Below are 12,255 nucleotides of genomic sequence, written 5' to 3'. Positions count from 1 at the left end.
ACCGGCCCAGGTGAAGTGACACGTCTGTGGAGTGACTCAGCTGTGTCCCTGCTAACCATCTGCTGACGTAATGCAGATCATTAGTCACTAATTGATGTGGTTACCCTTTTTTTAGGCTGCTTGGAAAGGCCAAGGATCATATGGAGCTGAATCAGTCTTTCGCCTCTTTTGCCTTCAGGTCTACCAGGATCTCTGTGGTACTTGGAGAGCCATTTTGGTGGGACCTGTGTCGCACCCCAGACTACTTCCTGTAAAGAGATTTTTAGACCTGTACAGTATTGCCACCGTATGTTGACCTGAAGAAAGTGGGAAGAGCAACAGTAACTCCAAAGTGTCAGAAAATATTTAACATTCAAACTTGTTTTCACAAGGACCAAAAGACATGCCATATTCAAATACAAAGCCTCTTGTCATCAACAACTGTGACCACTTCAGAATGAACCAGGTCGTTGCATGCTGAAGCAACACTGTTGGTCAAGAAACCAGTTTCTGGCGTAGCGCTATTTGTAGTTACTTTTGCTTTCTCTGAGAGACTGCAAATAATAAGATGTAGACATTAACACCTCGTGAACACATTTAACTTTCCATTTAGCTATAGCTTTATTCAGCATGACTGTAGATAAGGGTGGCAGCAAACAATCATTGGAGCTTAAAGAACATTTTAAAAATAAGTACCAAGGCCTCATATTTGTTCTGAAACTGTTTTATTTTCAGGGAATACTGTTTAATTTAATTGTTTTAACTGTTTAATTATTGCAGTCTAATCTTTACTCTCAGGCTATTTGACTATAAGCCCATCCATCACAGCTGTATGGTGGGGCCCCCTGGTGTGCAGCCACAGGGGGGTGGCAACGAACGGTCCTGAGGAAGGACCTTTGGATGCAGTGACAGAGGACACTGCCTTTGGGCTGAGTGTGAGAAGCTTGTTTCCCACATGCTGCATTTAATTCCTTCATTGGCTCTCTAAAAGCCCTCTAAGCAACCTGGGGGTTTACTGAAGATACATAATATTCCCTCCTCACCCCCCTATCTCCTACACTTCTCATGTTTGGCTCTGTCTTGTCCTCCAGTGCCTTATCTCTAGGTGCTGGTGGGTTAGGTACCAACACTCAGGTGTCACCTTGCCTGGTTTCTCAACTCATGGCTTGTCAGTCTGTCTCCTTACCTGTTGTGCCATTACCCCAGACAAGTCTTGAGGACAGGTCTTTGGTGGTATGTATAATACCTGGATCCTCCTGGACACAGCTGAGTTTGGACACTGCCCTTCTGCTCCCTTGTCTATGGGTTTTGCTATCTGCCTAAAATCTCCAAGTCTCTTCTTCCTGTTGTTGCTTTTCTTGAAGATTGCAGACCCCTTCTCTGGTCATGGTGTTGGTGGCACCCTTGGGTGCACTGGAGATGCAGGTGTGCGTACTCGTCCCTCATGCCTTGCTCAGCCACAGCAAACTCTATATTTATCTGTTCTGTCCTCCCCCTGCTTCAAGTGGCCTAAGGAAGCCCTGTAAGTCCTCATCCCTGTAGGCAACCCTGCACACCTCCTGTGACATTGTTGAGACATCAGTGCCTGCATCCTGCCAAGGAGGTTGGATATGGGGGGGGGGGATGTGTGCTGGGTTCCCTCCCAGGCTTGTCTGTTTTCACTTCCCATTTGAGCTTTACTTCAAGCAAGCTATCCTCACAAAACTAAAGAAAATTATCGTAGTAGTAATATTCCTAATAGTATCTATTATTTTTAATATCTTTTTAAGAATTCTTTTTTAATGTATTTCACTCCAACGGTTGCTCCTCTCCGCACTAAGATTTTAGCAAATGAGCTTATTCTGTCTTTAAAGCAAATGCTGCTGCTTTTATTTTAAAATTATTTTCATTTCCCTATCTGTTTGGCCCTCACGTGTGGCACAGCTGTGCTCTGTGGGTACCCAGCACCCACCTGGAGCAGCTCATGGGGGGTTTCTGGGTATTGCCCCAACAGCAATAAATTATGTGATGCCCTCAGACAATGTGGCAGAGTCTACCTTGTCGTTTGGAGCTGACACATTTAGAAGGTAAACTAACATTTGAGGAAATTTAGGAAATGGTGGCTCAGGCTTGTGGAGTGTTGCTTGGAACCCTAAGAACCAGCATCTCTGATTCGCAGGCAGTCAGGTGGGGCAGCATGAAAGCTGAAACGTGGCTGAGGTTTTGCAGCAGCTGATGCTGAATTACGTGGATGCTCCAGCTTGGAGCAGGAAGGGTTCTTCTCCCTTATCTGAGGAGCCACGTGTGTTCCAGGAGACCTTTGTTCTGAATATTTGGAGGAATAAAGTTCAGCAGGAATAAGAAGGCATTTCCTCACCACTTTGGTTCACGTTGCTTTGTGCTCTCTGTCTCTCTTGCAGCTGCGTAAATGAGTATGGAAGATTATGATTTCCTCTTCAAAATTGTTTTAATTGGCAACGCTGGTGTGGGGAAGACCTGCTTAGTCCGTCGCTTCACTCAGGTAAGGTTGGCCACCTCTGGGACACGGGATGTCGAGTTGGGGACAGCACTGGGACAGGAGCGTGGAGCTGTGCACCAAGGGCTCCGTTGGCATTGCAGCTCTAAAATAATTTGTTGTCCACATTCTTGGTGTATGCATCACCTATAGTAACATACCAGCACAAGCAGCATCTCTGTGGCTAGTGCTATACTGAGCCTTGTTGGGGAATCTTGTGTTGGAGAAGGCTCATCCCTCTCCGAAGACAGAAAGTCCCCTCTGAAAGCCACTGGGACAATTCCTCCTAATTTGGAGGTGCTCTGGACCAGTTATAAGGACCAGCACATCTTCTGGTGTGCTCCTGTGTGCCACTTTCTCTACTTTCTCCCCATCCCTTGCTGCACAAAGCTTTGTTATTCGCCACTAATTAAATAATCAGGGTCCTGGTCTGTCAGTCCAGTTAAACACTAGACCTTTTTTATGGCAGAGTAACAGGGATAGGACCAGGCTTCTGTGATCTGGGGCAAGAGAAGGCTTTGCGTGATACACCTTAAAACACAAGTTATAGGTTTTTTGTTGCACTCTCCACTAGGAGTTGTCAGTAATTTTCCTCTTAGCATTAATATTAGTTTTAAAGTTTGTGGTGATGTTAAGCACTCTCCAAGTGCATGTCACCCCCAAAGTCAACTCCGAAGGGTTAACTGCAGAAATGTCTGGCCACTTCTGCTCCTTGTGCTTTGACAGTGCAGCTGCAGTAGGGAATGGATGTGCCCCAAAATCAGCATAACTTTGTAGACCTAAACACCAGAAATCAAAAAGCGCTTTTATTTTTTTTTGCTTGTTTGCTGTTGCTCCTTTCCAATGGTTCTGCAATCAAATATCACCAGAATCATTGAATCTTTTCAGTTGGAAGAGACCCTCAGGATCGTCAAGTCCAACCATAACCTAACTCTAGCACTAAACCATGTCCCTAAGAACCATCATGTCAGCCCTTGCCATTGCTGTGGCACCAGTAGTGGCTGGCTCGGTGCTTTGCTCCCAAAGTGCTGTGCAGGGGTCTGCCCCTGGTGCTGGGAGCTGCCAGAAATGCCTTTCCATGCCGTGGTGTGTGGTGGAAGCGAGAGGAAAGGTGTGAGGTTGCAGGAGCAAGGGCATCTCATGCCACATGGGTGCTCCCACCTCTTCCAAGGGGTCGGGAAGTGGGATGGAGGGTCCCCATCTGCCCTTCCCCTGCCTCTTCCAGCTGAACAGAAGCAGAATGGCTTTTCCTCCTCTATTTTTCCCTGTATGCATCTTCCTTTTCTCCAGTTTTCCCACCTCTCAAGTCAATGACATGCTACATGACTAGGGATGTGTAGGCACAGAAGCACCGTGGTGTTGAATTATGGTAACCTTTATGCTGGGGAAATGTAACATTTTCCTCTCTAAATATGATGGAAATGTGTCTGGGGAAGGAGACCAGGCAGAAAAGGTTTTGGGGATGGAAAAGGGTGAGGATGGGCACTCAGACAGCCACAGCAATTTACTTAACAAAACTCTGTTTTCTTTCAGGGGCTTTTCCCACCAGGTCAAGGAGCCACAATTGGGGTTGACTTCATGATTAAAACTGTGGAGATCAATGGTGAAAAAGTAAAGGTAGGAGCCTGATGGTTTTCAATATAAACTTGTGGGACAGTACCGAAGCTGTTTCACGCTGGAAGGCACGTGGGGAAGGACAAGGCTATATGGCAATGCTGGGGCTAATGGTCTTTGCACCCCTCTTCACAATTACCAGCACAATCGTAACAGTGAACCTACTCTAAGGAAGAAAATGGAGAGGGGAGAACTTGCAAAACTCTATCCTTGCCTAGGAGATGCTGAGATTATGCCTGCCTGTGGTTGAGGAGGTGCAAAGAGATGCTTCAGTGCAACCTCCACTTACAGTGTTTCTGATAAACTGAAATCTGTCGTGTTCCCACTGGGACATGCTTAGTGAAGGTCTTCTCCTGTCAGCTCCTGAGATGGCCAGTGGAGGAGAACAGGCTTCTGGACTTGTGCGGTTCTGCACAATGGAGGCTTACCTTCCACTTCTTCCACTTTGGGAGAAGTTGAGATGATGACAATACCGATGCTTTGATCAAGTGAGAAGGGCAATATCCACTCTTTCACTCTCCGAAACAGGGTGGTTGCAAACAAACTACTGCTGGGAAACTGTCCATGTCCTGTTCTAACTCCCACACTGAGCCTGAGCATCACTTGGCAGAGCTACTTTGCCTGGGTCTCAAAACGCACCAGGAACCATTCTTGTGCTTTGATGGGATCCATGGTTGGGTTCCAGTGCCTGGAAACATTGGATGCCATTGCTTTGTTCATTAGTAGAGATTTTGCTGGAGCTACTGTGGTGCTCAAGGGGTGAGAGAAGAGTATGGTTATCTGAGCCTCTAATGTCAAAGTGTCTCGGGTCCCTGTGCTGTTCCTGGAATTGCACTGCCTGCATTAAATTCATGTGCATCAAGGTTAAAACTGGGGTTGTTTCCCCTTGCTGCCTTCATCAAACCTACTGGTGAGCAAATGGGAGAGTGGCAGCAGCTGGATGTGACATTGAGACCCATCTTGAGACACATCCCATTGAGCTGGGATGTGGACTTGTGCAGATATTCAACCCTGTTTTATTTGGTTTTGTTGTTGTTGTTTTTTGTTTGTTTGTTGTTTCGTTTGTTTTTTTGTTTTACCTGTAATTGAGTGCAGGGGGTTTTTTGATAATAAAATCAGACGGTGTGTTCCTCAGTTTAGGACAGACTTTAAAATACCCTGCTGCATGAGGAACTGTATAAACCTATGGCAGGTGATGGTCCTTGACCAGAAGACCTTCCAGCTTAAGCAGGTGGAGGTGAAGAAGTGTAAATATCTTCCTGCGATAAAGAACGAGTTAATGTTCAGCACACCGCCGTGCAAGTGGGACAGAGCAGCCGAGACATTGCAGTGAGGATCACGTGTAGCCCCAGTGGTGCCAGGGCTCAGTCAGTGGTTGTGATGCTCATTAGCAGGCATCTGCTGTATCGGGGTTTGCTGGGACACGGATGCTGCTTGTCCAGGCTCCTCAGACAGCAGAGGTGCAGCTTTGTGCCAAAACCAGCGCCAGTGGAGCAGCTCAGAGGATCTAAGCCGGTAGATGGCTTGAATTCCACCCTCAGTGCAGTACTTATTATTTTTTTTTTCCTTATGTACCTGGCTTAAACCAGCTGTCTTGAGATTGTCCTGGTCAATGGAGAGAGAAAAGCAGTCTCAAGGAAGATCAATCCCATCCAATTCAGACACCTCTCCTTTCCAAGCATCTGGTTCCCTGTCAAGTACAGATGGAGCCTTAAGAACATCGCTTATATCTGATGTCTGTTTCTTGGACAGGTGAACTCACCCTAAGGATTTCTCTGTGCTTGACTTGTTGCTCCCATGACATAATCCTGTTTTAAGACTAGCCTGGACTGAGGATGCAAACTCCTTAGGAGAAAGTTGGGAGCAGTTGTGCCAACGTGGGCTATCTCAGGGGCAAGGATGGTTCAGAGAAGCTCTACAAGCCAAATTCAAACTTGTCACAGTGTGGTAAACACCTGCAAACATCTGATAAATGCATAAGTGTCCACCAAAGCCCTAAGCTTAATTACCTTAGGGCTGGCTTGTGTTTCACAGAGCCTTAGCAAGTGGTAGGTGGTACACCAGCCATATTTCACATAGCAAATAATGAGCTGTTAAATCAAAGTCCCTCTCCTGACCCCACCAGGGGAGTAAATTGGAGTTGCCAGAGCTCAGCTACAATGACCAACCTTGGGAGGAAGCTTAGCATGATATATTTGGGTATTTGAATGAGCCTTCTGGAGTCTGAAAGGCAAACAGATTTCTTTCAGGGAGTGATCTTGCAGCTGAAACTTTCTGAGTAAGCAGTGCTAGTGAGAATAAACATTTAATGAGTGAGAAAAGCAGGAATGACTCAGAGCACAGAGCAATAAAAATGACATCTCAGTCGAACGAGGCTGTTCTCTGACTGCTGGCTCATTTCACGGTGCCCAAGCCCTGACTCGGCTCCTGTGCTGGGAAGCATCTCCTGCCCATCTGCTGGGATCCAGGAGGAGAGAGCAGAGCTGCTTACTGAAAAGGTTTGCAGATTTGAAAAGAAATGATAGATTTCTGGGGAAGAATACTTTCCAGCTTTCAGAACTGCATTTGAAAGTCAGTGGAGAAGGGACTTGCTAGCATGAAAAAGCTGTGTGTGAGCTATATCGGATATGGGCAGCAATTAAAGCTCACTGAGAGATGAGCTGAGACAGCGCTGTGCAGTTGAGGGGTCTTTTGGTCTGCCTGGCCTTTCCTAGTAAAACCAAAAATACGTACAATGCATGTGCTAAGAGGCTACACAAATTCAAGCGAAGTAGACATCGATTTTCAGGCTAATCAAAGCTAAACATCCTCAGTGCTGCAAACAGAGGGCTGTGCTATATGGACCTGTGATCCTATTGCACTTGGTGGGAATGTTCATATGCATAAAGATAAATGTATGTGCAAATGTTGGGAGAGCGGGAAGCATCAGCTGGCTCCAAGAAAATAAACATCTAGGTTTTCTGTTGGCTGAGTCAGGCACTGCGCTTTGGTTCCTCTGAAAAAAAAAAAGGGATACAAGTAAAATGGTTGCTGTAAAATATTTTATTTGGCAGAGGTAATCAGTGGGCTGAAGCGTGAGATGTGGATTTTGTGTGCAGGCAGAGTTTATCTGCGGTGCTGAGGCCAGGGGCTCTTCCCTGCCTTCCCAGCTCGCAGGTGGACTCATGCTGAAGCCAGTTAGAAAACAACTGAGCAACAACAAAATTATCTGTATTTTTCCATCTGCCGGAGTTTGGAGGCTGGTTTGTTCTAATGGGGACCCATTTGTTATCTGAATTTCACATGTAAGTGATTTCACTGCTGGTTTTGTATGTCAGTTAACTGCAGGTGCCAGCTTCACTCATTTAAATGCAACTGTGCCAAGAGATTAAGCACAAAGGTGCCCAAGAGCTGTGAGGCAGCCACAAAGTACTTTCTCTGCAAAAATGTACTTTTTCAAAATCATAACCCACATCTGAAAGCTGCTACTGGGAGCTCTCATTTCAAACTAACACATTTATTATGAGTAGCTGGCATCGTTTGACTTTGGAACTGGGCAAGAATAAGATTTTCTCTGTTACAGGATGCTGAATGTATGGAAAAAATCTCAAATACTTTACCTTTTTCTTTCCAAAGTACACAGGATTCTGTCTGGAAATCAACCTTTCACATATTTAATTCCAGGGAGGGGTGCTTTAAAAAACTAAAAGTTGAAGCGGAGAAGTAATCTTTTATGGTGAAATGGTTTAATTTTGGATGTTTGTTTCTTTGCCTTTTTGAAGAACTGAGATTTTGATGACCCACCAAAAACTATCAGATGCTCAAATCATAAAAACAGTATAAGTTTTGTATTTATTGGGAGAAGTGTGTTGTCTGCCTGGACCCGAAGGGCTGGAAAACACCCCTGACCTCTTTGGTATAGCTAAGGACATGTCAACCAGTTTGACATGTCGGGATGGCAGGCAGTGAGCAACTGGGTGAGATGGATGAAGTTGTAGAGAAAAACATGTTGGAGCCCTTGGGTCAGCCTTCAGCTGAGCTCCTTACTCAGTCCCATGGTTTCCACCCACCAGTGCATCATCTCAGGATAACTATAGCTTTGGAAGCAAGAGAAGAGGCTTTCTCATTGCTTCTTGGGGTGGATAATGCTGTTGGTTGGACTTCAGGGGCAGGAAAAGTGACTTTCTCCCTCCAGCTCTTGCATTGTAACTCCAGGCCAGCAGCTCTGTCTACATCAGAGGGAGATGGTAGAAGCCACATGAAAGCCCATAGACATGCAGCTTCCAGGGGCCGTGGGCTGCGGCGCCAGCTGACTTTGTGCCTTACATTTCAATCCACAAGTGCAGGAATGGAAACAAAAAAGGCTGGGAGAGGGGAAGCCAAAGGGGACAAAAGCTATTTGCTTTCCTAGCATTGGTTTTACCCTGAAGGGTTTTTTTTCAGGTCAAAACTGTGCTGGTAGGAAAAAGTTAATATATATATTTTTTTTTCCTTTTACCACCCTTCATTGTTACACCAAAAGCTGCAGATTTGGGACACGGCAGGACAAGAGCGATTCCGGTCCATCACACAGAGTTATTATCGCAGCGCTAACGCGTTGATCTTGACGTACGACATCACCTGTGAAGAATCCTTCCGGTGCCTCCCCGAGTGGCTGCGGGAAATCGAGCAGTATGCCAGCAATAAAGTCATTACTGTGCTAGTGGGTAAGTGACAGTGGTCCCTGGTGGGGTGGCGTGACGAGGGGTTGAGCTCTGCGTGTCGAGGGGTTGGCGGCAGATGGAGGTGTCATCAGGGGGACAACGTGGCGTCTCTGTGAACTGGTGGGGCAGGATGCTGAAACTGGTGTGGGGGATCTTGTTCGCAACCAGTTTTAACTGCGAGTGGGCACAGGATACAGCTGGTGACTTACACCCAGCGCTTGGACCATTCCTTCTGCAAGTATCCCCAAGATGCTGATGTTCAGGACATCACAGCTGCTTCTTGAAGCGTGGTCCTGTCTCGGGTCTAAGGTTACTGAATGAGGAGGTGGATCTTTCCACCAGCTGGTCCCATGTGGGACTGAAGCGTTGATGGTGCAGCTACCAACTGAGCTAAAAACAGAGCAGTGTCCCTTGTGACTCCCAACCCGGATCTCTACAAATACAGGGTGTTTCAAAAGGATGGACCCAATTTCAAAGCAGCATGATTTCAAATTGGGTCCAGATTTTTGAAACACCCTGTATACGAGGATCTACTGAAGCTGGTGATGTCTGCAGGTTGCTGATTTGGGCGGTCTGGAGTATCTTTCTTATGAGGAGAGACTGATAGAGCTGGGTCTGTTCAGCCTGGAGAAGAGAAGCTGAGAGGGGATCTCATCAATGTTTATAAATATCTCAAGGGTGGGTGTCAAGAGAATGGACCAGACGCCTTTCAGTGGTGCCCAACGATAGGATGAGGGGCAACAGGCACAGACTGAAGCACAGGAGGTTCCTTCTGAATATGAGGAGAAACTTCTCTACTTTGAGGTGCCAGAGCCTGGAACAGGCTGCCCAGAGAGGTTGTGGAGTCTCCTTCTCTGGAGACATTCAAACCCACCTGGACATATTCCTGTGTGATCTGCTCTGGTGACCCTGCGTTAGCAGGTGGGTTGGACTGGATGATCTCCAGGGGTCCCTTCCAACCCCAGCCATCCTGTGATTCTATGATTCTGTACCCCATAGCCGTGGGACAACCACAGTCTTGTCTCAAGTGGATCAGGATCTGGGAAGCAGGTCAGGACATGATGACTGTGTGGATGGTAGCATTCGTAGGTGGTGCAGACCTGGAAAACTGGATACTTTTGCATGGATTTTAGGGATACTAAAAATAAACAACTGAATGTTATGTTAATCTGCAGAGCTTCAACTCAAGCTGAAGCAGACTTCAGGCCCTCTGTCTGCTACAAGCAAGGAGAAGGGTATTTTGCCTGCCTGTGCTTTTCCATGCTCTGTTTCCAGCATCTGATACTCAGGACTTGGCTTTTAAAGGCCTGAGAACATATAATGAACAATGGAAAAATAATTTGAGGAAAGCCCCAATGCTGCAGCATTGACATCACCTTTAATAGTTTGCTGTTTAAAAGAAAAATGTCTAGATGATTGTAAAATGTGGTTAAGGTGTCTTTAAAAGAAATCTTTTGAGTTTTACATGCCCCAGTGGTATTGCAAGTGAGCTGTGGGATTTACAGAGATTCCATTCAAGAAACCCTGCTCATGGAGTATAAGGAGTATGGCATGTGAATGTTAGGTGAATTATCAGCATCTACAGCACAAAATATAAGTAACAGTCATAACACACACTTTGAAGATGGTAACACCCATAAACCACTTGTGCTGAGTGACAATCTGGTTAGAAAGTCAACTTCAGTGTATGCAGCAGGTCCAGGAAACTGTTTTGTCAGGAAAGAAAGCAGATCTCTCGTGAGAGAAGGGTGATGAGACATGGCTTGCCAGTGGAAGCGCAGTCTTCTCCTCCCACTAATTCTCACAAAATTGCTGGTGGAAATGAGCCCAGGAGATGTTCCCTCCTGATCCTGCTGAGTCCATGAACACAGGCCCTTGTTATCACAGGTTCTGGTCCATTATCTTTGTTATAAGATTAATCTATGGCAAAAGCATAATGTTTGAAGCGAAGTGGCCAGTAATAAGGTCTAATCATATCAGACGCTTGCTTGAGGCTTTAATCAACCCTTTGCCAAGCTGAGCTCTCTGAAGGCAGAGGCTGGTTTCGCTCCCCACTTTGCTCTGCAGGTGCCCCCCAAGCCCATCCATCTTCAGCCTCAACAGCCAAATCCTTCACCGGAATATTTAAATAGGAAAACAGCCTTCCATGCCAGGCTTCTTTTGAAGCTTGTAATGACATGACAAATATCACATTTAGTGTCTCACATGCTGTAATTGACATTTTAAGTGCTCCTCAGAGCAAGAACAGGAGAATTTTCAGTAGATATTAAAAATGGAAATCCTTTAATGTTGGTTGATGGCAGCAAACAGATGCACTGGTGCTAAATTGAAGCTGACTTGGATGTTCACAGGGCATGTTCCATTAAATGAGCTGATATTAAACGAACTGGGTCACATGTATCCATTATTTGGAAGGGAAAGAAAGCACTACGAGTTTTACATCAAACCCACACTCCATACATAAATAAACCACCAAACTCTTTATCTCTCATCAACCTCTGTTTCTCTCGTTTTGGAAGTCAAATTAATTTTCCTTCTAAAATCTTTTATCAATGCAGGTAATAAGATTGATTTAGCTGATAAGAGGGAAGTCTCCCAGCAAAGAGCTGCAGAGTTCTCCGAGGCGCAGGACATGTACTATCTGGAAACCTCAGCAAAAGAATCGGATAATGTGGAAAAACTCTTCCTGGACTTGGCCTGCAGGTTGATCAGCGAGGCACGGCAGAACACCCTTGTGAACAATGTCTCATCCCCCTTACCAGGAGAGGGGAAAAGCATCAGCTACTTGACTTGCTGTAATTTTAATTAAAGAGCTGGCATGCGAACTACCCCTTCCGCCATGGGCCAAGAGGAGGATCTTTTTTTTAATGGGATTTATCTCCTTGAAGGGAATTCCTGCCACCTTGACCCATCTGACTCACCCCGAGTCAGGTTGCAGACCTGGAAGCACGGCAGGCTGATGGCTCCGGCTGCATGGCAACGTAGCAGAATATAACACGGTTTAAATGTCATTTTTCTTGCAGTCTCTGGAGCGGGTTAGGAGAAGGAGAGTTGCCCAAGCGCTTCATGTAATGCAGAACATGAGCTATTGCGTTTTCTTTGGTGGGAGACTAGAGCAGCCTCTCTTGAAGACGATACTGAAGAGATCAGAATCTCTCTTACAGAGCAATGTGTTTGATCCTTTTTAAAACTAAACAAGAAAGAACAATGATGAACACTGATCCTGGACTACACTGGCAATCTTCTGGGCTGCCAGAGGGTGAGCTCCTAAGACATGTGTATAGTGTCTGCCCACGCGTCTCCATGGAGGACTCTGGTGTTTGAAATAGTATTATGTTTCTCATCTACAGGCACTTTCATGAACATGGAATTAAAAAAAAAAAGTTACATATATCAATGTTTTCAAGATTTAAGACGACATGGATACAGCTCAGTTGCTCCTTTTGGTGCTAGCAGTTCAGCAAATATTCCATAGACCAAACGTAG

General features: G+C 45.8%; 1 protein-coding gene across 1 annotated transcript; it reads left to right on the top strand.

The window, feature by feature from the left end:
- The first annotated feature begins 2,375 nt into the window (after nt 1-2,375).
- Nucleotides 2,376-11,652, top strand: RAB30 (RAB30, member RAS oncogene family). The gene is made up of 4 exons (XM_080363788.1): nt 2,376-2,479; nt 4,007-4,090; nt 8,589-8,772; nt 11,328-11,652. The coding sequence occupies exons 1-4, from the start codon at nt 2,387-2,389 to the stop codon at nt 11,576-11,578; spliced, it is 612 nt and encodes a 203-aa protein (XP_080219914.1). The 5' UTR covers nt 2,376-2,386; the 3' UTR covers nt 11,579-11,652.
- Nucleotides 11,653-12,255: the final 603 nt, after the last annotated feature.

The sequence above is a fragment of the Nesoenas mayeri genome, assembly GCF_963082525.1.
Source record: "Nesoenas mayeri genome assembly, chromosome: 1".
NCBI classification, from domain to species: domain Eukaryota; kingdom Metazoa; phylum Chordata; class Aves; order Columbiformes; family Columbidae; genus Nesoenas; species Nesoenas mayeri.
The sequence above is the reverse complement of the archived record's forward strand: the minus strand, read 5'-3'. Positions and strand labels throughout refer to the sequence as shown.

What these genes read in the sequence shown, in the direction of transcription:
- RAB30 (XM_080363788.1), top strand. Translation starts at nt 2,387, where the DNA reads ATGAGTATGGAAGATTATGATTTCCTCTTCAAAATTGTTTTAATTGGC. An exon ending in TAGTCCGTCGCTTCACTCAG is followed by an intron (nt 2,480 to 4,006) that starts GTAAGGTTGGCC and finishes GTTTTCTTTCAG; the next exon opens with GGGCTTTTCCCACCAGGTCA. An exon ending in AGTCATTACTGTGCTAGTGG is followed by an intron (nt 8,773 to 11,327) that starts GTAAGTGACAGT and finishes TTATCAATGCAG; the next exon opens with GTAATAAGATTGATTTAGCT.